General features: G+C 33.3%; 1 protein-coding gene across 1 annotated transcript; it reads right to left on the bottom strand.

Moving 5' to 3' along the window:
* Positions 1–15,659: 15,659 nt before the first annotated feature.
* On the bottom strand, positions 15,660–17,215 carry LOC149150205 (protein DMR6-LIKE OXYGENASE 1-like). The gene is made up of 4 exons (XM_089439023.1): positions 16,907–17,215; positions 16,490–16,737; positions 16,056–16,377; positions 15,660–15,953 (listed from the first exon to the last, which is right to left on the bottom strand). The coding sequence occupies exons 1-4, from the start codon at positions 17,153–17,155 to the stop codon at positions 15,711–15,713; spliced, it is 1,062 nt and encodes a 353-aa protein (XP_089295149.1). The 5' UTR covers positions 17,156–17,215; the 3' UTR covers positions 15,660–15,710.
* Positions 17,216–27,802: the final 10,587 nt, after the last annotated feature.

Here is a 27,802-nt window from a genome sequence, read left to right as displayed (position 1 = left end):
GCTCAAAGAATTACATATTACAGGAAGGTTGAAAATAAATGAGATGCAACTGAATGGATTCTATTTTAAAATGTGTGGAGGGAGTATAAAATCATTTTTAATTGCATTCAAATATTTTGGAGTAGCCACTAAAGTGCTTCAATTTCCTCCTAGTTAATTCCATTTCTACTATCCCAATGTTTCTAGAAGTCCTTCTCCAAAGTGATCTCTTAACTATCTTGGAGGGAAATTGATTACTTGATTGGAACTCGGGGATTACAATTTGATTAGGAGTAAGGGATGAGAAATCTTCATATTCTTCAATATATTCTGCAAGTTAAAATCATATCAAATGATTGCCTTTATGTTTAATTGATATGACAATCACTCAACAATTTGTTAGGATTTTGAGACCTTTTTCAATGAATTTTTTTCCTTTGAAAGTTATGTTATTAATTAAAGAAATTAAAGAAAAGGTGAAAATAATGCAATGGAAGGATTTTATGTTTTAGTGCCTAAGAATGCCTTAATAATGTGAAGGGCTTGGTATTTTATTGACTCAAGATTAGTCACATTTGACTTCCTACCATCTATTTTAATTTCATTTTTTTGTGTTTATATTGATATCCTTGAAGTTGGTGATCTACTGTGTGTGTAATAGGAAGTATTAAATACTAAACACTCTGAAAGGTGATATTGATGGATGACAGACTTTAAATGACCCTACTTGACACTTTAGTATTACATGATCATGGAAAGAAATCATTAATCAATATTAAAAGGAATATTATTAATGTGCAATGTTTCTTGGCTTGTCATATAATCACTACATTTTGGCCCCAAATAATATATTTGAGGCTACGTTTTGGTTCTTACTTGTGGAGCTTCCCTTTGGCTCAGAAAAACATCAAAGATAAATGTCCACTACATTGGCATTGGACACCATCAAAGAGGAATTCACCAAAATTAGTAGAGGAAATGGGAGAAATTGGTACAATGAGCGAATAACACTAGAGAAAGACTGAGGCAGCATAATTTTTTGTGTATTTAGATTCACTCAAAATTAACTAGTTCCAAAGAGTACCCTTTTTTTTTTTTCCGAATATTTTCATGTATACATAAATACTAAAAACGTAACTTCAGACTAATTATTAAAACTAATAATTATCAGATAGTCATAATTTATAATTAAATAGAGTAATATGATTAATATTATTGGACAAAACTAAAGCGTCCAACTGTGAGGGGCATTGTGACAAGATATGTACACTTCTCATTGTATTAGACAATCATATCTCAGAGTGTGATATCCATCCAATGAAATGTACTCCCAGAGGCCATTGTGGGATTGAATTTTTTTCTTTCACTGGAAAAGTAGTGATATATTTTTTAGGCCTTAGTATTCTGCTTCCCTAAGGTTTTGACATTACTCACTGTTATCACCTTCATTCAAGCAAGTGAGGTACTCATCTTGGAAATTTGAATCATTTTGTCTGCACAATCCAATATGATGTTGGATCAATCTCATGATCCTAAAAACATAGGTCATAATAGCAAGGAAATTTTACTATGGGCAAAAGAATATCCAAATTTAAGGAACATGACTCTTTTAGAAGAAGCGATAAGGATATTTTTTACACTCATCTTTTTTTTTTTTCCATTTGTTTTCACAAGTTATCTATTGCACGATATTTTTAACATGTAGCTTAGTTGGTATGATTGTGCCTAAGGTTTCCTTGAAGGTTGAATACTAAGTTCCTAAGGTGTTATTTTCTATGGTGACATTTTATTTGTTTTGTTTATACAGGTCATCTAGCCACATAATGGCCACTATCGAATGTTGAGGTATATGTTGTATAATCTTTTATATTGTACTTTATTTTATATTTAATTATTCATCATCTTTCATGTGTTATACTCTGCATTGTATCTTATTTTATTTTCAGGAGAGGAACTCAATATTGATGGTAAGAAGCAGCAATTGAAGAAAGAGGAGAACAATAACACTGGAGCAACAAATGCAAAATGAGAGAGAGAAGAGAATTTGTCTAGTGATACCCTTAGAGCCAATATATTGCATAAGACACACTCATAGAGACTGATGGTCAAGCCTTCAGAGTTGGTGAATTCACTATCAATGCTTCGGCAACACAGTGATAATGTTTTGAAATGATAAAGCAATATTTCATGTGTAAATTGTAGTCCAACCAATATTAAGTTGGAAACTAATATTGTAATACTTGATATTTTATATAATAAAATTTATATGGTTGAAATTATTTTTATTTTCACTTGATATTATTTAGTCTCGTAATTAACATATTTAACTTTGCGTTATCATATTAGATAAACATGCATATTGTATGACATTTTTTTTTTTTAATTTACTCACAAAATCATACTAATTAATTTATGTTGATTAATAATAAACACATAAAATCAATATAAAACTGCTAAATTAGTAGTTTATATTAATTAATGATGAACACGAATAAAATGAATATATGATTGAATTAGTCGTTTATAATGATTATGAATGCAATTAAATGAAATGAATAGAAACTACTAAATCAATCGTTTATATAATGAATATGAAAATGCCAAAAAAAGGTAAATGACAATTGCAAATGATAATTTTTTTATTAAAATGGTCACTAAGTTTTTTATATATACAACTATTAGTAGATAATTTACAGTGTCTTATAACATGACTAAAATTTAGTCATATTTATCTGGCCATTAATTGGTTTTAAATGATGACTAAAATTTGTGTATATATGATTATTAGTATGTAATTTATAGTATCTTATAACATGACCAACATTTTGGTCATTAATTGCGACAATTAATGACTAAACCAATGAAAAATTAATGACCAGATTAATGACTAAATATACTACTAGATGGTAAAATTGAGGAAACCAATTAATGACTAAGCTAAAAATGACTAAATGTTGGTCGCATTATAAGATACTATAAATTAGCTACTATTGGTCACCGACTGAAAAATGGTCATTTATATGCAAATTTTAGTTGTTTTTTTAGTAATTAATTGCCCATTTTGTATTAGTGATAGTGATGTTGCTCCTAGGATTTCCCATAAAATCAAGAGAATTCTCCACCTCAGTGAGCAAACAAGGACTGGAGATTGGTACTTGTATCAAAACTACACAAAGATCAGAGTATATTGATCTGAGGTTCTGTTGAAGCCCCAAAAATTGGGTCTACAACAAGGGGGATAGCCACCCGTCCGGACCTTGGTTAGCAACTCCTTTTCCATTTGGTATAGTGGGTCCAACTGGGGATATGGGGCCAGTTTTGCAATTTAGGTGTGCGTGTGTGTGTTGGACTGATATTTCTCTTTCTAACAGTTTCTAAATGAAATACTTCTACTCTAATTCTAATCTAATAATAAGGAAATTTTATTCTAATAATCAGAAATATCTAAATCTACACTAACCCGGGGTGTAATCTTTCTTTTCTGCGATCTAAAATGATTTCAAATAAAACCTGTTAATAAAGATCATTCAACTGTTATGAGAAAAGAATTCAATAAGGATGAACCACTTCATATAAAAAGTTAGATGAAACAGTTGCGAAAAACATATCGCAAAATAAGCTATTCATACACTAAGCATAAATAAATAGCTATCACCGTACAAAAGTGCCAAATGATAACTCAGGCATTCATACATCAATATATAAATAACTGAACATGAAAATCACTTTAACAAAAGGCAGAAATAGTTAAGAGATTGAAATACCATTTATAACTAGTCCTACTCATGAGCTTCAAGTGATAACGATTTATCTCTTCTTGATCAAACATCCACTAAAAGTACAAAAGTGCAACATCAGTAGCAGATATCAAATGCAAACATCAATAAATCCTGTTCCATTCATTCATCAAAACCTTCTCAGAGGGTACAGAAGTGCATGTTCCGGGGATACGTTTTTGATAAATTTCAGGACCCTTCTCTAAATGCATGAGAAGGGTTTAAATACTACTAACTAAACCTAGAAATAAATTATTACAAAAATGTAGGATGCAGTTTAAATGACCGTCCCCATTTCAGGAAAATAAAACAAAATTAAAACAAAAATTGAATCTAAAATTAAAACTACTTCTGTATTTGGTCCTCGAAATCACACGCATGCAGCATCTGTTTGACAAGAGTTGGCTAGCCGACTTCCGATTTTAGCTAAGCTGAGAAAACAGAATCGACAAGAGCTGTCGCCATCTTTTCGGCAAAATTGATGATACACTTAAGAGTCATCCACTGGCTATGTGGCTTTACCAAGTATGCCTAGTAATAATCCCAGTTCAACTTGGTTAGCCCTTGGATTGCTTCTGCCTTTTCTTGGGCTTTCTGCTTCCAATCTGTTTGTAGTTGCTGTACGTTAGGTAAATATCCTAGAGTGGTCTCTGCAATCAAATTTTCCCTGTGAAAATTTTCATTTACACAATCAATAATACTGCTTGCTGTCGTGGCTGCTTCTTCTGCTCCTTGCTCTGCCTCCCTGATTTGCTCGTCCCATTTGTTAAAGAGAATTTCTTTGTGATTTTCATTGATCCTTGGTGCACCTTCTCTTTTTCCCTCGTCTATTTCTTACCAATCCAAATATTCAGTGACCCATTTATCAACTAAATCGTAGTCACTTCGTAAATCTACAACTTGATTAGTGGTTTTATCACTTATTTCACAATAATAGTTCCATTGTGATATTTTTTGGCCCAACGCTTCCTGTTGCTGTAGTAATTGTTGATTCAAGGACATGGATTCTATGATAAATTCCATAAGTTTTGGATTGTCCTTATGCATCTCCTGTAAATCCTGTAACTGCTTTCCTTTCTCATCCAAACTTTTCTCGTAGCCTATCTGCATTTGCTGGAAGTCCTGTTGTAACCTTTCAAGTTGTTTCTGTGCTACATTGTTAGCGTTAGATTGTTGCAACTGTTGTTGCAAAACTTGTATCGGTCTTCCTTTTCTTTTAGCAATTGTTGTACCTCAGATGCTTTATCAATAGTCGCAGAGGCATATGCTCCTATGATTTGAGATAGTTTGGTGAGATTCTTAGTGGGATTGATAGTTGGATCTTGCCACAAGACGTCTAATTGTTCTGCGTCATGAGAGAGCATGTTTTCCAATTTCCTTTTCTTCCTCTGTCTTCTTACTACTGCTTTGTGCTGTGGGCTATAAAATACATCAAGAGGAGGAATTTCTTCTATTTTGAGCATTAGCTCGGAGGATGGGGCAATAGGAATATGCTCCATATTTGAGACATTGCTAATTGTTCTTGTGACTACTTCTTTTGTTTCCTGCGCATTTCTGACAGGTGTCTTTATGGTTTGTCCTTCAAGATTGATCAAGTCATTGAAGGTTTCCCATTCTTTATTTAGTTCGGTCGTGACTGATGGCTGCTGAACGACGAGAGGGGGAGGATCTCCTTGCAGGGAGGTAAAAACCTGTTGCTATAGAAGTTTCGTTGGCTAGGCAATATCTTTTACTGACCCTTCGCTCTTATCCTGTTCACTTTCAGATCTCTTAGAATGTTCAGATGTTTCCTTTCCAGACTTGGATTTAGATCCGTTTGTGCCTGAACTTCCACTAAGACTAACAGTTGGAGTTGGTTCCCTTGCAGGTTTTAAGTGTAGTTTCTCCAAAGGAATACTGGCTAGCCTTCTTTCCCTGTATATTTTGAACTGTTGGAATTCTTCTAGAGAAAATTGCATTTGGGCTACATGTATAATTTCTTCAAGTGTGCTTTTTTGTTGGAATATGTCATCGAATAAATCATCTTCTCCAGAAAACACCTTTAGCTTGACTGCAGTAGTGGAATTCTTAGCAACATCATGAGGGTCGAATGGTCTTCCTGAAAATTTGAATAAATGTAAACACGTTATATTTTTTACTTCTGTGAATGCATGGCCTACATCAAATAGCGAAAAGGCCCCACAGGATATAGGAAACTACGGCCAGAAAGCCTTCTTTTTGTCTTTCAAATCTTTAGTCATACCTTCTTCTCCATAGGTTTGATAAGCAATTTCTCGAGCTAAGAGTTTATCAGGGACATATAAAGGTAGGACATGAAGGGAAGTAGAACTTCCAAATACCCTAACATAACTAAAAACTTCCTCTCTGAACCATCTTGCGACGGGGAGAATGTCTACCTCTGCTTCAGGAGAGCATCTTGGAGCATCTTTATCATACATAATTCTGTACAAGGGCAGCATAATTCCATGACAAATCTGGTAGAAGTGCGGAGTGAATTTAGAATACCACAATTCTTTATGATATACATGGATGGGTAAGGGGTCTTGATATGTCCACTTCCAACCCATAACAGGAAACTTAGAAATATAACATATCACATCCATTACATACGTAGATAGGTAAAAAGGAGGATATATTCTCTGAGAGACAATTCTTTTAGATCAGTAACTTACAATGGCCATGGCTAGGTTATCAGACAATATTTTAGCCCAATCTACAATAGTGGCATTTGTGGCGACATCCAATAACGGTAGCCATTCAGATGAAAATTTGTTAATATCTGGCATTCCAAACAGTCCACAGAGCATGGCAGTAGCAAACCAATTTGGGGAGGTGAGAGAACCAATACTGTACATACCGTGTTTATCTTTCTTTAGCGGTTCGTCCCTCCTAGACCTGTCGCTGGTGGTTTCTGCCAGGTCTTGATTTTCTTTTACAAATTTCTCCATAAACTGCTTGTTATAAGTTGCCTGTGGCTCCGGTAAATGGTACATGAGCTTTAAATCATGTGCAGCAAATGAGCCAATAAGTCCTTGACCCTGAGTCTTAAACTGTCTATTTCTGATATCAACGTTGTCTAGTATCCACTTAACCATGTCTGTGTATGGGAAAATTTTGGGTCTTGCTTCTATCCAGTGTAGGAATGAGCAAGCTAGCTCTGTGATGGATGCCTCAGATGAACTGTTTGAGCCCATAGTAGCAGCAACTTCCATTACTCTGGGATTCTCCTCTTTAAGCAGATTATACATGCCTTCCCACGTAGCAATTCCTGCGTCTCTATTACAGGCCGTGTCTGTATACAAGGGCACCATTTCATTTTCTTCAGAGCTCAGAGCTTTGCTTTTCTTTCCCATTTTAACCTGCGTATTGCTTTGTATCGTTCTCTATTCTCCGTTCCTGCAATTCACAAGTGAAGTGAAAATAATGACAAGGAAGGGTGATGGGAAAGTTTGAAATGCCGAAGACACATCAAATAAACCACCTTAAGTGTGATGATTTTTCGATAAGCACGAAACCATATTCCATTAATAACTGGCAACTAACTCATTTATTAGCATTAAAGTGCATAACCAGGTGTCAGCTTATGGAAAATACTTTTCTTGAATAATGAGCCCGAAAGATCTACGATGAAGTGATTTTGCGATTTTCTTCGCAATATCGCAGATCTCAATATCGCGAAATCATAATGTTGCAGAATCGTAACATCGCAGAGTTGGTTGCTCGTGACATTGCATTATCGCATTGTCGGTGTATCGCGAAATCGCAATATCGCAGATCACATAAATGTTATATATGACAATTTTTGTTAACCTGTTTTATGCGAAATGGGATTTGCGATTGGCGTCATCGCATATCGGCAAATTAAAGTGTTTCAATGTAAATTGTGCTTGATGTATGCGATGCGATATTTTTTTATTATCGCGTATCGCGATCTCGCAATATTGGAATTCGGCTTGTAAGGTAGTATCCTATCATCTTTTTTGCGATGCGATATTCCTAAGGAAAGATTTTGTCTTACCTTGTCATAAAACTTAGATTTTTGCAAGGGAGTTTCCTAAGCTTATGATGTTAATTTTATTTGAAAAGGAAATTTAAGCGCTATTTTGATTTTTTTAATTTTTAACTAAGGGTCCCCACTTATTTAGTATTAGGTATAACACTAAATAAGGAGGGGGGTTGTTGCTGGCCACAATAATTGGCGATTCACTTGGAAGAACCAGTTATCTCTACTGCTTTTTTGAATTTTCAAAACTTCCAAAACATAAAATTTTTCAGAAAATTAAACTTTACTATAGAAAGACTAAGTACATTATGCTTTTTCCTATCAATGATATTTTGTTTCTTCTTTTTCCCAACTTTGATTTTTTACTTTCTCAAGCCAGTCTTTGTATCTACATCAGTCAATACTTGTTTTATAAAGATAAAAACAAGGTATTCTCTATAAATCGGTTTTAAATATGCTCATTTGTCGTAGGTAGAGTCTCTGCTGCCAGTAAGCATTTATAGCTTCGACAGGGTTATAATGCAAATGAATGCAAGGGAAAGAAAGTCCAGATGTATACTCATAAACAAACTGTGTATAACAACATGCAATGTAGGATGAGAAAGGGACAAAACTTAAAGAATCATACAATATGGATTCTTGGTTTTGCGCAAAAAGGAAATAAAAAAGTTTCCCAAGATGGGCACTACTTAGACAAGTAGGTAGCAAAATAGCCACCTTGATCATCAAAGGAAAAGGAGGTTATACTAAGATTTATTCATGCATGATTAATGCATATGAAACATTGCAATTAAGATAAAAACACGGTAATGCTACCAGGACGATAACACAGTCATTGCAATCTATCATTAAATACAAGTAAATGATTTCAAAAAGCATTCTTATTACTGCATAAGTAGTGCAAATGAAATTAGTACTTATATGGTATGAAATTTATAATGGACCACATAGTGAGGTCCATGTTAATTGGCATAACCATTGGGTAAGTAAAAATGATTTATTATTCTTATGATGAGGTTGCTACCTCTTATTAAGTGCAGGTTGCTAACCCTTGTTGGGTTGTGATGCATATTGATGACCCTTTTGTTAAATACATAAGTAACAACTAATGATGCCTTAAATAAATTTGAAATAGTTATATGTGTGCTTCTTAAATAATGATAGACGAGAACTAATGATTATTATTGTGATGTAGGATGAACGAGAAAAAATATTCTGAGTGGAAGCTTGGCATACTCATAATCAAAGAAGAATTATGATACGAAAACAAGCTATTACCCAGAATAAAGTGTAGTGGAAGCACTTCAGCCAAGAGAGGCTATCTAGGAAGATGAAGATAAAGAATGTATGTGTGAAGCATATCAAAGCTTGTTGATGGGCTAGAAGTAAACACCGAGGATGATGTTTTTCTCAAGGGGGGACATGTAACACCTCTCAGTGAAAAGTAAATATTTAATTTACTTTTACTACGCAAAATTGGTAAATTATGGGCTAAGTGAAAAGCCTAGTGGAAAACTTTAATGTTTAAATGTTTTATTTTAATTTATTTTAAAAGGTTATGACTAGTCTTCCATTTTACGAGGAAAAGTCACTAAATGATTTTTTTTCACTCACCAAACAATTGAAGACACTTATTCGTCTCCTTAGAGATAAATAATCTCAGTTGGGACAAGGGAGACAAGAGTGTGATAGGAGACTTGAGGCAACCTTGAAGACTTAGTACCTGGTTGGAGGAGGTCCAAGTGAGGCGAATGAATCTCCAAGTTTGAGAATATGCAAGAGGATGTTGTTGAAGGATGGCAAGATACTGCCAGTTAGGGTATTCTTGAGCTGGTTGGAGCCAGTGAAATCCCTAAGACAGACTTGTGAGTCTATGAGTTATTTGGATGGACTTGTACAGTCTTGATGCCTTGCATAGACCTTGTTAGGTCTATGTCAAGCGATTTTTATAAGTGTAACAAAATGCCTTGGGGCAGAATTGGACGTAATTAATATTCTCATTGGTTGGGAGGAGTGGTCTTTCTCCTTTATGAATTCCTTGATAGTCTAACTTTAACAAATAGGTACTCTATTATTTTTATGTATTTTCTTAGAAAATAATTATTATTGTGGATGATAAAAGTATATGGAATCTTTGACTTGATATAAATGGTTTCTGAGTTCTCTGTACGAAAATGCAATAGAGCAAATGAGTAGTGATGTAATCTTCTATTTTTTTGCTAGATAGTGTTTTCAGAAAAGAAAGATATTGTTTGTTTTGAAGGACTGATAACAATGTTATGTGTCCAAAATTGAACTCATAATTGAAATCTGACTTACAATAAGAAGCATGTTCAAGCCACTGTATCTATATGAAGAGTGTGGGTTCTGGAATGAGACTGCAATACACCATGCAAGAATCTAGAGAGTAACAATAATAGTGGTAGACAAATTATAAGAGTGAATGTGACTGGGACAACATTCTTAAGGGAATTTTTGTTACATTCTTAGGGGAATTTTTGGTTAGTCCCTGGGTAAAGTTATGCTAATAGCAACCTACGAACAACCAGTGATTCCTAGTGAGAACAAACTACTGCACTATTTATACAATAAAATTATAAAAGAATAGCTAGCAACCATACAACTAACCATTATTCTCCAAGATGAGAGGAAAAAGCCAGCTAGCAAAAAATGTTGAAATTTATTATTTTTCAAACCATGGGACCATTATTCTCCAAGATGAGAGAAAGAAAACCACTTAGTTAAAATTGTTGAAATTTCTGAATTATTTTCTGAAACCATGGAATGGTATAGAAGTAAAATTCTCAGTAAGGTGAAGTGCATAAGAACATTGTAAATTGACCAAATACCAAATGGTTGAAGGTCAGTTGAATGACATATTGTAAACACAGTATATAAAAAATTAGGTAACCATCTATATATTTTTTTGTAATTTAGTTTTCTAAAACTCTCAATGAAGTAGAAGTTAGTTCCAGTAGATAGAGAGGATTGCACTTGGAACGATCCTTGTTTTCCATGTATATAAATATATTCCCAATGGTGAATGGTAGGTCTTGTAGGGAATAGCCGTGCTCGTTCACGAGAATAATAACATCATTAATAATATTACCATTCAAACCACAGAATATAAAAGAATAAAAAAGAATAATCGAACAGTTCTATGTTGAATTCATAATCAAAGGTTGTACAGTCGAACCTTTAATAAAGCTATAATAAAAAGTCAAACATTAACTATTGAAGTTGTAAACAAAAGTTTAATTAGAACTGCATCTACAACATTAAGAAAGTGAATTTAATAACAAATTAAATGCAATCTTTATTCTAGTTCATAAAACAGAAACACAGGTTTAAGTTATGAAAGAAGCTCTACAGATATTATAATATTTGGGAAAACATTCATATGTAACTATCCTCCGCAACGACGGCTTTTCTAACAAAGTGTTACATGCAGCCAGTAGTCCCTGTCGGTAATGTTTATTTATTTCCTTCAACTAAATTAATCTTGGACTAGGTGAATTGGTTCAGTTCATTGCTTACGTGGAGACTCGCAAGCATCTCTACTACGATTTAATTCCAAATGTATTTCGTAATTTTGTTATGCAATCTTATTATTAAAATGAATTAGGCTTAGATTCCCTTTTGTGAGGGAGATGATCTCCATGGTGGGTAGTTAATTCTGGCTATACCGTCCTGTTCCATTTAATAATTTACTACTGAACTAAACTAAAAGATAAGCAACTTACCTTCTTTTTTTTTGGAATTTAACTAATTTTTTTTTATAAGAATTTGCTTCCGTTCACTTTGTTTTTTTGGGAATTTAACTAATTTTTTAATAAGAATTTGCTTTCGTTCACCTTTCATACACCCATTATGTATATATAATTTTAATTCATGAATTTAGTAATTCTTGCATCTATGCATTATCTATATATAATTTTAATTCATAAACTTTGTAATTTTTTATTTTAAAGAGGTAAAATATGTTATAAATATTAAATGGTATTTTTAATAAATATATTATAATACTATAATAAAGAGAACACATATTATAATATTGTGATTTGGTATTTTTAATAAATATTACGTATTATGTATTTTTTATCATTAATTATTTAGATTATTGAATAAAATGAGAGAGATCGAGTTCATAAATTTAGTAATTCTTGCCTATGTGCATTATCTATATATATAATATCAATTCATAAACTTTGTATTTTTTATTTTAAAGAGGTAAAATATGTTATAATTTTGTAATTCTGTATTTTTAATTTATTTTATTGAATAAAATGAGATTGAGTTATAAACATTTGTTTACTCTGTTTTTCCATAGAGGACATGGCTTGATTAGAAAATAGACCGAATGGAGAGTGTGATAGCTCTATTGAATACGTGATAAAGTCTAAAGTCTAAGTGGAGATAATTTTAATAGGAGTTGTCTATAATGCGATTTTTTGGAGATTCCAGTGACGGAATCCGGCGGAAGAAATTGAGGTTAAATCTTGATTTGTTGCAGTTAAAATGGTTTTTTAACTGCATATTTGGATTCAGCACCCTCAAAAACCCCTGGGAAGCTTTCATTGTGCAGAAACTAGATATCAAACTTGCGATTCCAATAAATTCCTGCCGGATTTTGACCAGGAAAACCCGCAAGGCTTTCAAAAAGTCGCGTTATAGACAACTCCATTTTAATATGCATGTTATAATGATGCAGCTCCATTTACTCACAAAGTTTCACGAATTTCAAATTGCTTTAATATTATTTTAAAATCTCACTATATTATTTGAATCAATTGATATCTCATGACAACGACACCAATAAATAGTAAAAAACTAATACCCAGTTAATAAATGGCTCTGATATAAACTATAATACGCATGTTATGATGCGGATCAATTTACTTGACTCGCTTCACTACCGATTGTCCGCAATTGAATCAAGATTCACTGTCTGCAACAATTCTGCAACAAATCAAGTGCATACCATTTAGAAATTAACTGACTTTTGCAACTGAATGCCCAGAACTATTTTGTGCTCCAGTTCCCTTGTGGTTAGTTGATTCACTACCCACACTGTCTATAATTGAATCAAGATTCAATGTCTGCAATTTAATCAAGATTGAATTGAAGAAATGGTGTGCACAATAACACTATCTCTGCCAGAATTCATTTATTTTCTTGGATTCATTAAATGGAAGACTCCTCGGGCATAGGCTGTGAAGGAGATTGGGCAAGCAAATCCTCAGTCCTCAGTGTTGGGCGCCTGAGAAAGCCCTTAGAAAGGATTTGGTAAAAGTACCTGTATAAAGAAACACACTTGCTTCATCGGGCTTGTTTCGGTTGCATGAACAAGCTGGGCTGCATGAACCAGCAAACAGGGGGTAAACCGCCCAAGAAAGAAGTTTAAATATTTATTGAAGATCCTATTATATAATATGTAGTATGTAGATCACAATCTAATATCGAGAGAACTTGGTAACTATGATAAGTACGTCACATGCTCCAGTGTCAATAGAAATGAGTAAAGACTAAAGTCACAGTGCCAAGACATGTGGAAGGTAAAGTCGCAATGCCAAGACATGTGGGACATGTGGAGGGGATTATTGAAGATCCTATTATATAATATGTAGTATGTAGATCACAATCTAATATCCAGAGAACTTGGTAACTATGATATGTACGTCACATGGTCCAGTGTCAATAGAAATGAGTAAAGACTAAAGTCACAGTGCCAAGACATGTGGAAGGTAAAGTCGCAATGCCAAGACATGTGGGACATGTGGAGGGGAGCTAAGGACATACGGAGAGAGTTGGTTTTGAAAGAAGTGTGAGCATGACATGTACGCAGTTTAAAAAGTTTTGGATATATATCTATACTCTCAAACTTTCTTTAGGGAGATGTATGCAATTTCAAACTTTGGTTAAAACGTGCATGTATGCCAGTCCAAAATTAATTTCAAACTTTAGATAAAAGTTAAAAAAAATAAGGAGTTCTCAAAACATGTATAGCCATCCAAAACTAATTTCAAACTTTGGATAAAAGTTAAAAAAATTCAAACTTTACATAAAAGTTAAAAAAAAATACATGAGTTCTCAAAGCTTTGGATAAAGTAAGTTTGTTGGATATCTAAAGTGGTCGGATAAGTGAAGGTTCCAATAAGAAGTCGAAATCAAAACTTTAGACAAAATTTTGGCTAAGAGAAATTGCACTTTGAAAGTTTAGCTAAATTTAAAAAGAGCGGATGAATTTTTGGTCTGATTAATGGCTCCTCAAAGCTCTAACGATCGCTAGAGTCCGTGCACGCCGAAGGAAGGGACTAATAAGTGATATTGGATATATAATTGAGCCCTTAAAATATAATTAAACCTAAGGGCTGAAGCCGAATGACTGCTTCTAAATTGTAAATCATTAATCAACCAGAAGAATGTTCATACAAAGTGATTCAAACTGATATATACATACATGTACATGTACGTATAATAAACTCGGGTTATGACCGACAGATGAATAAATCCGCAGAGTGTACCTAGGAAAAGATAACAATTGAACCAAAGAAATAACGATAATAATCTATTAAATCTTGTATATGTTGTTAAGAAAATAAGAGTCTTCATATAGACAAAACTACAGTAAAATACTGAGTTGGGGCTTTCAAATGCATAGCCCTTTACTTTAAAACCTACAAACAAGTAACAACCCAGGTTCGAGCCCCAGCTCGAGCCCGAGCCCGAGCCCGGTAAGAAGCATGGGTAAACACGGAAATGAGTGTCTGACCTCGAAAGACAAGCAATTAAATGATTTATGATATGAAACTAGTAAACCCTAAGCGGGTCACTACGGTAAAATGCCAAAATCGATTAGAAAAACCGTAGAGGGCAAACCTGATAACCATTAGAAAAGTACCGGTCATCAAAAGTGAATTTGAGCAATAGATATGAAAACAAAACATAAGTAATCAAAGTCTAATTGCAACTACAAAAAGTACCTGTGCGAGCCGTAGGCTCATGCAACCCACGTCCTGCAACTGTAAACCCCCAAAAGAAAATTAAGATTGAAATAGATGTCGAAGAAGAGGACCAAGAATTAAATTAATTTGTAACAATTACTTGGAACCAAAAGTCTGTGGACACCTGTAAGTCCAGCAAGAGATTCAATTCCAATCTGAAAGAAATTAGGTGCACTCCGAGACAGGTGGGGAAATAGTACTCTTAAAACCAAAGCAAGATGCAGAGGGCTTACTTCCTTAATTTTCAGGAGTCTGAAGCCACGACATGGTTAAACCTGAGAGTACTTGTCGGCTCCAAAACGTGCAAAAAAAATTTCAACACAATTCTTTAAACCCTAGTTTGCCAATTCTGAGCTATAGATGGTGGCGAGAAAAGAGAAATAACAAAATAATACCATTATCCTACTGAGAGCAGATGGTATGAAGTAATTAAACCACCATTATTATAAAAAAATCAAATAGTATTTCAAATGATGTTTGTCTCTCAAATAGTTGAATACCTTTTAAAATGTAATACATGTAAGGTATATTTTTTAAATAAATATGTTTTTAAATAAATAAATTTTAAAATACAAAAAATTAAAATTAAAATTAATAATATCAAACCAATCCACACGATATCTATCATAAAAGTTGTATGAAATTTAATTTTTAAACAAAATTTACTTTTTCCATTAAAAGAATTTCCGACCAACTTAAATTACTCATACGGAACCCATCCACATCATACTTGTTTAAGTAATTAAAATTTTTATGAAATTTGATCATAATGAAAAAATTAACATCCAATGAATGTTGTGCATTGAAAAAACACGTCCGTGATGGGACGCATATAGTGATGTCTATTCAAATTATTTATGGCTCCACCATCTCCCATGTACCAAATGCAAAGGCAAATGTCTATTCAAATTATTTATTGCTCCACCATCGCACAGGAATCATCTTCCATTAGATGCTGAAACGATTCAGCACACTCTTTCCCTTTAACTCCTGGTTGTAGAAAGCACCCAAAAACTCTTCAAACTTGTATCCTCGATAAACAGCCGGCTGCTGTTCATTCACCATGCTTGTGGCAGGAGCAATAAAAGCATCGTCTGAAGGCATATAGAAAGTGGGAACTGATATGCGTGCACTGTACATATTTGTTACTGCTCGATGCTCCACGCTCCTAAATCTCCCATTGCTCACAACCTAATACATTAAAAATTACACACTAATCAAATTGAATGAATACTATCAAATTCTTGCACATCGAGAAAAATTAACTATATAGATTTTCTCATTCTTTCTAACCTGCAGTTGATCTCCCAAATTGACCACAAACGCGTTTGGTATGGGTTCTACAGCAACCCACTTTCCATTCTTGATTACTTGCAGGCCACTGACATCGTTTTGCATTAACACGGTGAGGGCACTTGCATCTGAATGCTTTGGTATACCAAGAGTAAGATCTGGTTTTGGGCATGAAGGATAGTAATTTAGAGTCATCAGTTGGCTATGTTTCCCAAGGATTCTGTTCAAGTAATCCGAATCCAGCTCTAGAGCTTCTGAAATTGCAGCCAACAGCCTTAATATCAGCGCTCTCATCTCACCAGCGTACTTACCCGCAATATCTCTGCAACAAAAACTCAAGTCGAACCAGTTACACCTTTTCATGATGGGTTAAGGTGAATCAATTCTAGTGTTCTGTCTTACACATTTATAATCGGTAATTTTTTGCGGATTACCTGTAACCTGCAGGTTTTTCAGGCCAAGAGCCGATGACTTCCTCCAGAGGATGACAAGGCTGCGTGAGATAGTCGATCCAGTTGAAAACCCTGTCTTTGCTGGGATTGAAGCTTGTACAAAAACGGACTGGCTTCTTTACGTCCTCTGAGTAGAGGCCTGCTCGGTCTTCCACGGGCATTTCATAGAACTCTTTGGCTACCCCCATCATGCTTTTCATGACATTCTCTGGCACCCCATGGTTCACTATCTGATATTTAACGAAAAATTTAGTCATCGCATATGAAACTTGATCTAGTCACTATATCAATACCAAGATATTAACAGAGATGTATAGACACAAGTGTCACAGAAAATCAAACAAGAGTCTAAGCATTTGAGGGAAGCGAGAATTGTTAGTTACGGATTGAGGTGTGTACCTGAAAGAAACCATCATCTTCACATGCACGTCGGATTTCATGGACTACTGTGGTTCTGTTAGGGCCATCCAGGTCTTTTAGGTCTATTACAGGAATGCTCTCAGAGAAAGACATCTCGGACTTCTGTGGTCGTTCGTGGGGAGGGAAGACATATCTGTCCTGCACCTCATTGTTGTTCACGCCATTGGATATGAGCTTCTCAATAATACTACTGAGCTGTTGGGTCTGGGCATCCATTGCACAAGACATCTTCCTCCAATTTGTGTGATATGGGCATTAGATTGAGGAATTTATAAAGTTTACATAGATTGGCTTTTTGATGAACTTTAGCCCAATTTCTTATTTTATGATATTAAATCTATGAAGCGGTGATCCCTTGTCTTCGTTCATCGCCCCTTCTACCGGACTTTAGATGCCAAAAACATCTTTTTCCCCTGCAATTGGATTTTTTATTATTAAAGAAGTTTGGATTTCAAATGAAGATGGTCCCTCAGACGATTCAATAATTTTTTTATTATTAAAGACATTTGTATTTCAATATCTTTTAGATGTAATAAATATTGAATAATTTATTTTTTATTTTCATATATTTTTATAAAATATTATATTCTAATTATTTATTATTTAAATAAATAATGCAACTAGCGGGACAAATATGGAAAGAATAATGTTTTTCTTTAAACATTATTTTTGGTATAAAACAAACCAAGCCATCCATAAAGTGAAAACGAAACACCATGTCATATAATCTATAATAAAAAATCAATAATCTATAATTTAAATTTTGATTTATAAATAATCTTTACTCTAGGCCATACATTTTAATAATGTATTTTGAAATTTCATGCTTTCTAATATCTTTCTTTAATTTATATCTTTCTTTAAAATTAAAAAAATATTTGCTATCTTTTTTCCCTACTACAGTTCTTCTTTTCCATCCACTACACATCCCTTTTTCATTCGTTGGATTTCTTTCCCATTACACTTTCCTTTTTTCATCCACCAGCTTGATCAGCTTGATCGGTTACACTTCTGACTCTTAAAACCCTTTATAAATTCTACTGTTCTCTTAAAACCCTTTTAAAAAGTTGTAAAACCATTGATTTGCAAAAAGCTAAAATGTTGCTAGTAAACAGACTTTTTTTGCTTTTGCTAGAGACTTTCTGGAATAATTGATCAAGGAGGTCTTAGAACTCCTTTAAAGAATTGGATTGGCCTAAGAAAAGTTGGAGGTGGTATAAATCTTTTTCATGTTTTATGAAAAATATTTACATAATCAATGTAGTATATTTTTTCAATTATTAAATTTAAATTTAATTTTATAATAATAACTTAATTTTTAAATTACAAATAAATCATATTAGACAATGGAAGTTTTTTATTTACTATTTATTTATAAATATGAAAGAATAAAATTTATATATTTAAAAATGGGTTGAAAATCATTTAATTTGATTTTATGTAATAAAATAAATTAAATATTATTTATATTTCAAAAAAATTACTGTATTTAAATTTTTAAAAAAATTTAGCATATATTATTGCATTTTTATGTTAAATTATTGAATCTGAGTAATATTATTTGGTAAAACAAATTAGCTAGTTATTTAACATGAGTGATATTTATTTGGTAAAAAAAAATCAATTATATTTGTTTGGTAAAACAAATTAGTTAGTTATTTAACATGAGTGATATTTATTTGGTAAAACAAATTAATTAATTATTGAATATGAGTTGGTTAAACAAATTTTTAAGTATTTATAAATTTTTAATGAAATATTAAATATATAATATTGTGAAATTTAACAAATAAGATGATTTTTAAGTTTTCTTTTATATATTTATAATTTTAATGGCTTTAATTTGTATAGTTTTAAATCATAATTATTATCATTATTAATATTAATGAGATCAATTTAAATATATCAAAATTTAAGAAAAGTGAGATTATTTTTCTCTGAGGTTTTATTTTTATTAAGGAATAATTGTAAAAAAGTATTTATAAATTAAAATATTTGCAACAAGTTAAAAGCTTAAGGAGGTTGTATTATAATATATATTTTGAAATTATAATAAATTTATAACAAATTCATTAATATGTTAACAAAAACACTTTTAATATGTTTTTTTCTCGAAATTTATCAAATATAATATTTGACTTATAATTGATAAAAATATCTTGAATGAAGTGTCATTTAACTTAATGAAACACAAGCCAATATCATAATATACATAGTTATTTAAGGTCCAATCTATTGTGCCATATAATACTAAAACTTGTTATGTCGGGTGAAATTTCCATGTTGGTTGAGATGTTGTGAAAACCTATTATGTCGGGTGAAATTCCATGTTGGTTGGGATTGCTCTATTGTTGATAACAACTATTATGTTGGTGGTTGGTATGGAAGGCTTCGTTTTCCAAACCAATTCTTTCTAACTTTCCTCACAAACCATGCTAGTCCCACTAGCTATTGAAGTCACTGCTACTCTCAATGCTCTCAAATCTATAAACCTTAGTGGCCTACTTTGACCATTGTTGATGATCTACTCCTTTGAAATTATAGGTCGTTGGACCACCTTATGCAAGGCTCAACACATTTAGGATCCTCAACTTTTTTCATTTAATTTAAACTAGCACATATAAAAAAATTCACCCTTAGTTTGTTTGTGCTCAGTGTGAAGCATATATGAGTAGTTTCATGAATCTACACTCGTACTCTTGTACTAATCTACCTCCTTGTTTTAAGGCATTGGACTCATTTAAGTTATTTTCAATGAATTCATGTAATAGATAATGCCCGTTGAACTTTTCTTCAAACAATTCCAAAGAGTACATTGAGATGTACATACCCAACTATGATAGAAGTGTATTCTACCACAATAGCACCCTCCCGTCTAGTTGGAACACACTCATACTAATCTTAAGGTTGGATATGTAGTCTATTAGGGAGAGACACATTGCAATATTTTCTATCCATACTCACGCTAATAACAAAATACAAATATTAGTACTACGATGATTGTCCAATTCTAAAGTGTATAAGAGTTTATTTTTTTCTCTCTTAGACTAGCCATCTATAATTAATGTGTGTGTGTGCGTGTGCCACTTGTCTTTCCATGCAATATTGAATATTTGTAGAACTCCAATTTTTTCATTATCCATGCTCTCATGTGTCAAGTTTACTCATATGGTCAAATAATTTCATTTTCATATTTTATTGAAATAACTAATTTCATATATTCATAATTCCCATAATTTCTCTTAGTTTTCCTTTTTATCTCTTTTACTATTGCTAAATTAGTGCTTATTATTTGATATAACTTCAATTATATAACTAGGTTTCATCACAATACTTTAATTTTCTCATTTGCTTCTCTTACTCCAAATTTTAATTGAGCTTCCTTTTTTATTTTTCACTTTAAAAATTTCTCATAGAATAAATTTTTTCTCTTAAATAAATATCTTATACTATTTTTATGCACATTATTTCTCCTAGATATTATGACTTTAATATAAATTATGTATTTTAAATAAAATATTTTCCTTCTCACTTAAAGCGATATTCTCTTAAGACTTATTATATGTTTTATATAAATATTTAATATTTGTATTAACCATTCCTTTAATTTATTTTAGGTTTACTTTACAAAAGTATTATTATAGTTTTATTCCTCATCCTTAAACAAATTTTCATAACTTCTTTGTATTTCCCACCAGAGTTCACTTTCATCTATATATATATCATATTTAAATTTTTATTTCTTTAAAAATTCAATTTAAGTCCATTTTATTTTTTAATCTCACGATGCCAAGGGTTTCATGTGAATTATTACCTTCGAGAATTAATTTGCATAATTCCAATAGTGCCATAATTATTTTCCTTCAACTACTTCTAATTATATTAGGGGAACACCCATGTAATGTTCGAAATAATAGCTACTCCAAAGTTGTCTTTGTTGAGAGATTAGTGGTTAATGAGGATTATTTCCTTCACCTTAATGCATGCTTCTTAGTTTTACCTCATCGTTGACTGAGTCTATAAGAAAACCTTCACATCATCGTGCAACTTCAAGGTAAAACTATCTTGCACTTTGCAACTAGAACCATGACTGATGTGCTAGAACGTGGAATCAGGGATGTTGTCATACCCATCTAAGAAAAATATTGACATAATATACATTTCCTTTACATACATGTGAGTTGTTCAACAACCACAAACCCTATACCTACATCCATTATTCAAGAGACCAATTTTTTATAAACATATTTTTCAATAAAAATTGTGATTCAATTAACATTAGTCTTAGTTCCATACAAAAGTACTTTAATTAATCTTGTGTCCAAGCATCATCATAGCCCCTTTCCACCCCCATAAAATTATTAGGAATATTCTATTATATATGACTAATCATCAGATAACTTAGACACGACAATTTATTTTAACATCAACATAAATATCATATTCTAATAACATATTGGTTAAGTAATATATATCCTATTCATGAATAATATGAATATTGCATCTCACTATCAAATAGTGCAAAATATGAATATTGGCTATCATTATCACATAGCGTAAATGTGTAATTTCATAAATGTCTATGATGTCTCCAAACAATAATAAATATGTCAAAGTGGTTGCCACAAAAGTCAAATTAGAAATGGACATTAAATTCACTCCCTCTAAAACTAAACTTCATCCCGAAGTTTCACATTAATTAACGAAAATTTCGATGCATGTCCTTTTCATCCTCTTAGGTCACTAAGATACACTTATAACTATTTTACTAGACCTTTACTTCATTGATATTAAACCAATGCCTAATTTATCGACTATGTTGTTCTAAGATGCATATCAATTTGGCCATCACATCCCCTTCATCTAATACTTGTAGAAGAATTAAATCAATACTATGAGATGAATTCCAAATGTAATTAAGTAAACTAGAAAAATTGAAAACATCATGCATGTGTTCTAAAGATGTTTGTAATCTAAGATGATAAACTATTCATCCCTTTTTCTCTATGACCTTGAAAGGTTCAATAAATCATAGTGACAATTTCATTCACTTTTCAAACTTGATTGAACTCTTTTGTATTTTAACTCGTAAAACTACTCATCTCCATTTTTGTAATTTAGATCAACTCTATAAGAATTGACATCATTTTTCTATCCATCCATATCACGGTTCACCAAAATTTTGCATAAAAATTTGAAAACGTGGCACCGCATTTTATTTTTACTTTTTAGTAAAGACTTTGATATATGTATTATAATTTGAGGACATTAGCAAAAAAGATTTCGACTTTTTGCACTATGTGATGATGAAATTTGATATGCATAATATTGATGAGAAAAATACATATTACTTTATGGGTATGGTATTAGATGATGATGTTTATTTGCATGATTTTTATTTTATTTGTTGGATTCAATGATGGAGAATTTGAAGCTTAAATATTATGGTTTACATAATATTTCATAAAAATATGTTTGTTAATTGAGCTCTTCTCCATGGGATTATATTTATTTGCATGTCAAATGACTTGTCATGCCTAAATTATATGATGATAAGTCATTCATGATAAGATATTGTTAATAGTTTCCAAAGTGTTGTAGGGAGCTATGATGATGCATTGAAATGAGATTGATTAAATAATTATGGTCTCGAACAAAGAGTTGTGTTAAATGAGTATAAATTGTCATTGATAAATATGTTTATAAATATAGATAAATTGATTAGGGGAAGAAGGCATAGGGTTCATGCTTTCCAAGTGACTCACGTATGAGTAATGAGGTTGTATGAAGGATTTCTGATTTTGTCTTGAAGGTGTTGAATACTATCCTTGATTCTACCTACTAACACTCTAGCTATATCTTGGGCTTAAAAGTGCAAGACACTTTTACATTGAAGTTATACAATTCCTTAATGGTTAGACTATGGACTTGGTCACTTATGAGCTAGAACTTAGGGGAACACATTAAGGTGAAGGCCTTAATCCTTAGTAACGATTAGTCTCTCAGTAAGTAAAAATATAGAGATAACTATTGTTTATGTCATTGCACAATAGTTACTCTCAATTAATTATAGCTACTTGAAGCAAAACCATTGCGGCACCCTTGGAATTCTATTGACACTTAATCCTCTGCGATTGGGTGAATTTGTGTAAATAGTTAAATTAGGAATGTGAACAGTCATCAGGAGATGAACTGAGCAGTCACATCCTTTGTATATAACAATAGCTACCTAATGAAATAAATCGTATTAGTTTTACTGCCTATTGGAGTTACTGCCTGGCCTGACATGGTATCAGAGCCAAGTTCTCAAAATAGTTGTAACTCCATTCACTTTTGCTACTGTGTTTGAGTGCTGTCATAAAATGTTCACCTGAACGCTGTCCTGTCCTGATTTACGCTGCTAGCCTGCTCCATCACTAGCACTGTACGTTAAATTGTTTTTGTGAATGTTCTGACATTATAATTGAACGCTGGTTCTGACTTGTTTCAGTCGCACCATTCCATTGAACGCTGCTCTGATATTGTATTGATATCATATGTCTGAACGATGAACGTTTCATAGGTTTTGAACGCTGGACGTTTCTGGTTAAAATAGCTGCCGGGAAACGAGCTCCGGTCTCCATACCTCAACGTTGTCCCACCTCTTGTAATTCACATTACCTCTGTTGATTGAGTTGCAATATGGAGCCTCAGCGTCTCGGCCCTCTCCTAACTACGCATTGCCTCCTGTTGAATACTACACTGCGTTTTTAATAAATCCGCTCCCACAAATACTTGTGTATGCTTCATGCTGCCATACTTCATACGTTGATTACTGTTGTAATACCTTAATATTTCCGTTTCTGGTCTACCTGCTCGCTGCTACTTAGCCACTAGCATTCACGGATTCTCCTTGGAACTAGCCAGCCTTTAGTTGTGGAAATTTATGAGAAATTCGGGGGGCGTTCGGGGATGCTGCTGTCGGAAACAATTTTTATAAGATCGATCAGTCGCTGAGGGCATCATTTCTTATACAGCTGGGGTGAAAATCATTTATTGAGGTCCCAGGGACTGGACGAGAATTTATTGAATTTTTGAGGGATTTAAATTAAATTTGACATGTATTTGGTATTTGTAAGTGTAATGGGATTCTTTTGAGAGATCCCAGGTTCGAAGATGGCATCGTGTGTGGGAATGTGAAAAGATTGGGCATTGTTTTGATGTGTTGCTAATACGTTGAAGCATGACATAGTATGTTGCTGCTGATGCGTGGTTTTGATGTGCTTCTTTGAGACAGCTGATACGCGTGGTTATGTTATTGTCTTTTTGATACCTCTGCATGGAGATTGTCATCAGAATGCGTGGAGAATCCAGAGACCGATGAATGTTTGAAGTGGGACAAGCCGCTTCCCTTGAATGGTACTTTTGAATGTTGTTGATACCTCTGTGTTAGATATGTCTTGAAAGGCAACCATATGTATTTTTAACGTTGTCCCATATGTTTTAAGGTTGTTCCATATTTTTTAAAGCTGCCATATGTTCTAACAATGTCAAGCACTTTGGAAGGAAGTCTTGCTGCGTGGCCTAAGAAAAAGCTCTAGAATATAGATGTTTAATGCTTTGTTTAAAAAATTCTCATATTACATGAGATGTCTGCCATCAGAGCTTGAAATTGTAATGTCGTTGCTGTTCCAAATTTGTAGAGCTCGCGGTTGATGTCGTTGCTGCTCCAACTTTGTAGATCTCACTGTGAATGATTGATTATTGACTGTGATATGAATTAAACAACCAAAATCATTTCCCACAGAAATTTCTGAGTACATTTTTTTACTGTATATTGGCAGAAATATTTTTCATATCAGCAGAAATAATTTTTTGATACAGTATGCATTCAAAAGAAAGAGGAAGATATTTCAGAGGCAGGGGGGCAGACATTCTCAAGGAGAAAAGGAAGATTTACATTGTATTCGCTGCAAAAAAAATGGATCACATGTTGCCTCTACATGCAAGCTACCATGGGACAAAATTGAGCATAAAAGAAATCAACAGAAAGGTAAAACTAATGATATAGACAAAGGTAAAGCACCTGAATCCGCTCACTATATTGAGGCACAATGTAACATTGGAGTAAATGAAGATTTGTTTAATTCTTCACTTGCTTCTTTGAAAAATGATTGGTTGCTTGATTCAGGAGCAACCTGTCATATGACTCATAGAAAAGATTTTTTTGAAGATTTCACTGATAATGTTGATGTAGCAGTATACTTTGCAGATCAGTCAAAAATCAAGCCATCAGGGCTTGGCACAATCAGGCTTAAACTGCCTAGTCTTCCAGGTTTTCTTCTGGATCATGTTCTATATCTCCCACAGCTCAAAAGAAACTTGTTGTCCTTGGTCCACATTCGCCAACAAGGTCACTCCATTCATATGTTTGATGGCAAGCTTGAGGTAAGAAAAGCATTTGACCACTCACTTGTCATGAGGGGAATAAAAGAAGAAATCCTTCTCAAACTGCAAGGAACCTCTGCTCATGCACAAAATTTCTCATATATTTCTCATCATGAAGAAGGTACACTTCCATCAAGTTTATTATGGTATGCTAGATTTGGACATTTAAACTATGACAGTCTCCGCTTATTGAAGAAAAATGGTGTTGCAGGTTTGCCTACAATTCCTAGGAAACATAAGCAATGTGATGCTTGCATTCTAGGAAAGCATAGCAAACAGTCTTTTCATGATTCACATTCAAGAGCACATAGGAAGCTCGAACTCATTCATTCAGATTTATGTGGTCCAATGCATGTTCCTTCTGCAAATGGAAATAAATATATCATGACATTTATTGATGATTACACCAGAATGTGTTGGGGTTTATTTATTGAAGAACAAATCTGATGCTTTTCAAACATTCAAGAATTTTCATAAATGGATTGAAAATGATGCATAATCTCATATTGGGTCTATTCGCACTGATAATGGAAAAGAATATACATCAAATGAATTCGAAAATTATCTTCGCCAACATGGGATCAAACATCAAACAATTGTGCCTTATAATCCCCAACAGAATGGTGTAGCTGAAAGAATGAATAGAACAATCTTGAATATGGTACGATCCATGCTTTTCTTCAAAAATGTAAAGATAATGTTTTGGGCTGATGTTGTTCTATGTGCTGCATATATAAAGAACAGATGTCCATTCAATGCTATAAGAAACACGACTCCTTATGAATTGTGGTATGGACATGTTCCTTTGGTAAAACATATCAGGATCTTTGGTTCCACCTATTATGCTTTGATACCAAAGGTACATAGAAACAAAATTGGTGCTAGAAGTCGTAAGTGTATGATGAAGTAAATAAGAAGTTTGTTGTATCTAGAGATGTAATTTTTCTTGAATCATCCAAATCTGATAATGTTGTTGAGCCGCAACTTGATCGCTTGGATAGATTCGCTAAAACAAAATCATTTCAAGAATTTGATAATCAGATTCCACATCTTGAAGGGGGGATTCCTATTCTAGATCAACATGTGGAATCTTCTTCTGAAGAACACTCTCCCCTAGATGAAACTCAAACAAGGGATGATGCTTTAAGTGATGTAATTGATAGAATTGGGAGACTCAATCTTGATTCAGTCCTAACTCAATCAACAGAGCAGCCTGGACCATCTCAGAAAGGTCCCCCAAAGTGGCTGACAAAGAAACTTGAAAGTGTTGATCCTGATGAAATTGGAAAAACAGGAACCAGAAATTCAAACCGACAAAATGGAGGTGATGTAGATGACTCTAATTCACCTGTTGATATGGATGTTTCTTATGATTGTGCATTGAACTTGTCTACAGATTTTGAACCAACTTCCTTCAAAGAAGTTGCTTCTCATGATAAATGGAAAGAAGCAATGCAAAATGAGTATGATGCCCTCATAAAGAACGACACTTGGAAGCTGGTTGATCCTCCATTTGGAACAAAACTAATTGGCTGCAAGTGGGTCTACAACAACAAGTACAAAGCTTACGGCTCACTTGACAAGCACAAAGCTAGGCTTGTGGCAAAAGGTTTTGCACATAAGGAAGGGGTTGATTATGAGGAAACCTTTTCCCCCACAGCAAAATGGGCCACCATCCGGACACTCTTTGCACTAACAGCTCAGAACGGTTGGAAAGTCCATCAAATGGATGTAAAAACTGCCTTCTTGAATGGAGATATAAAAGAGAATGTTTTTATGTCCCAGCCTGAAGGATTTGCTGTGAAAGGACATGAACATAAAGTATGCAAACTTGTGAAGTCCTTGTATGGCCTCAAACAAGCACTGCGAGCCTGGTATGAAAAACTAACTGAGCATCTTCTGAAACTCAGCTTCAATCATTTTGATCTTCATGATGCAACTTTATTTGTCAAGAAAGTTGGCAAAATAGTTGTATATCTTGTGGTATATGTAGATGATCTTTTAATGATAGGGAACAATCAAAGCTACATTGCATCCATAAAGAAGGAATTGGGGAAAAGTTTTGAAATGACTGATTTGGGCTATGTTCATTACTATCTTGGCATTGAAGTAACCCAACATCCAAAATCCATATTTCTTTCTCAAAAAAAATACATTGGAGATTTGTTAAACAAATTTGGCATGACAGAGTGCAATCCTCTTTCTACTCCAATGGAACAAAACTTAAAGCTCACATCTATTGAAGGAAAGGAATTTGAGGATGCAACAAAGTATAGACAACTTGTAGGAAGTCTCATCTACCTCACTACTACTAGACCAGACATTTCATTTGCTAGATTTTAAGCTTCTGTGGTAGTTTTTTGCAGTGGACGTTTCAAACCCCAAAGGGGGTCCATCATTAGGACTAAATCAGAAAGAATATGAATGAAAACTTATTGAGAGAAGAGT

The sequence above is a fragment of the Pinus tabuliformis genome, chromosome 9 (genome assembly GCF_031772625.1).
Source record: "Pinus tabuliformis cultivar Carrire ecotype Pingquan chromosome 9, CPIR1, whole genome shotgun sequence".
In the NCBI taxonomy this organism is placed as follows: Eukaryota; Viridiplantae; Streptophyta; class Pinopsida; order Pinales; family Pinaceae; genus Pinus; species Pinus tabuliformis.
The sequence above is the reverse complement of the archived record's forward strand: the minus strand, read 5'-3'. Positions and strand labels throughout refer to the sequence as shown.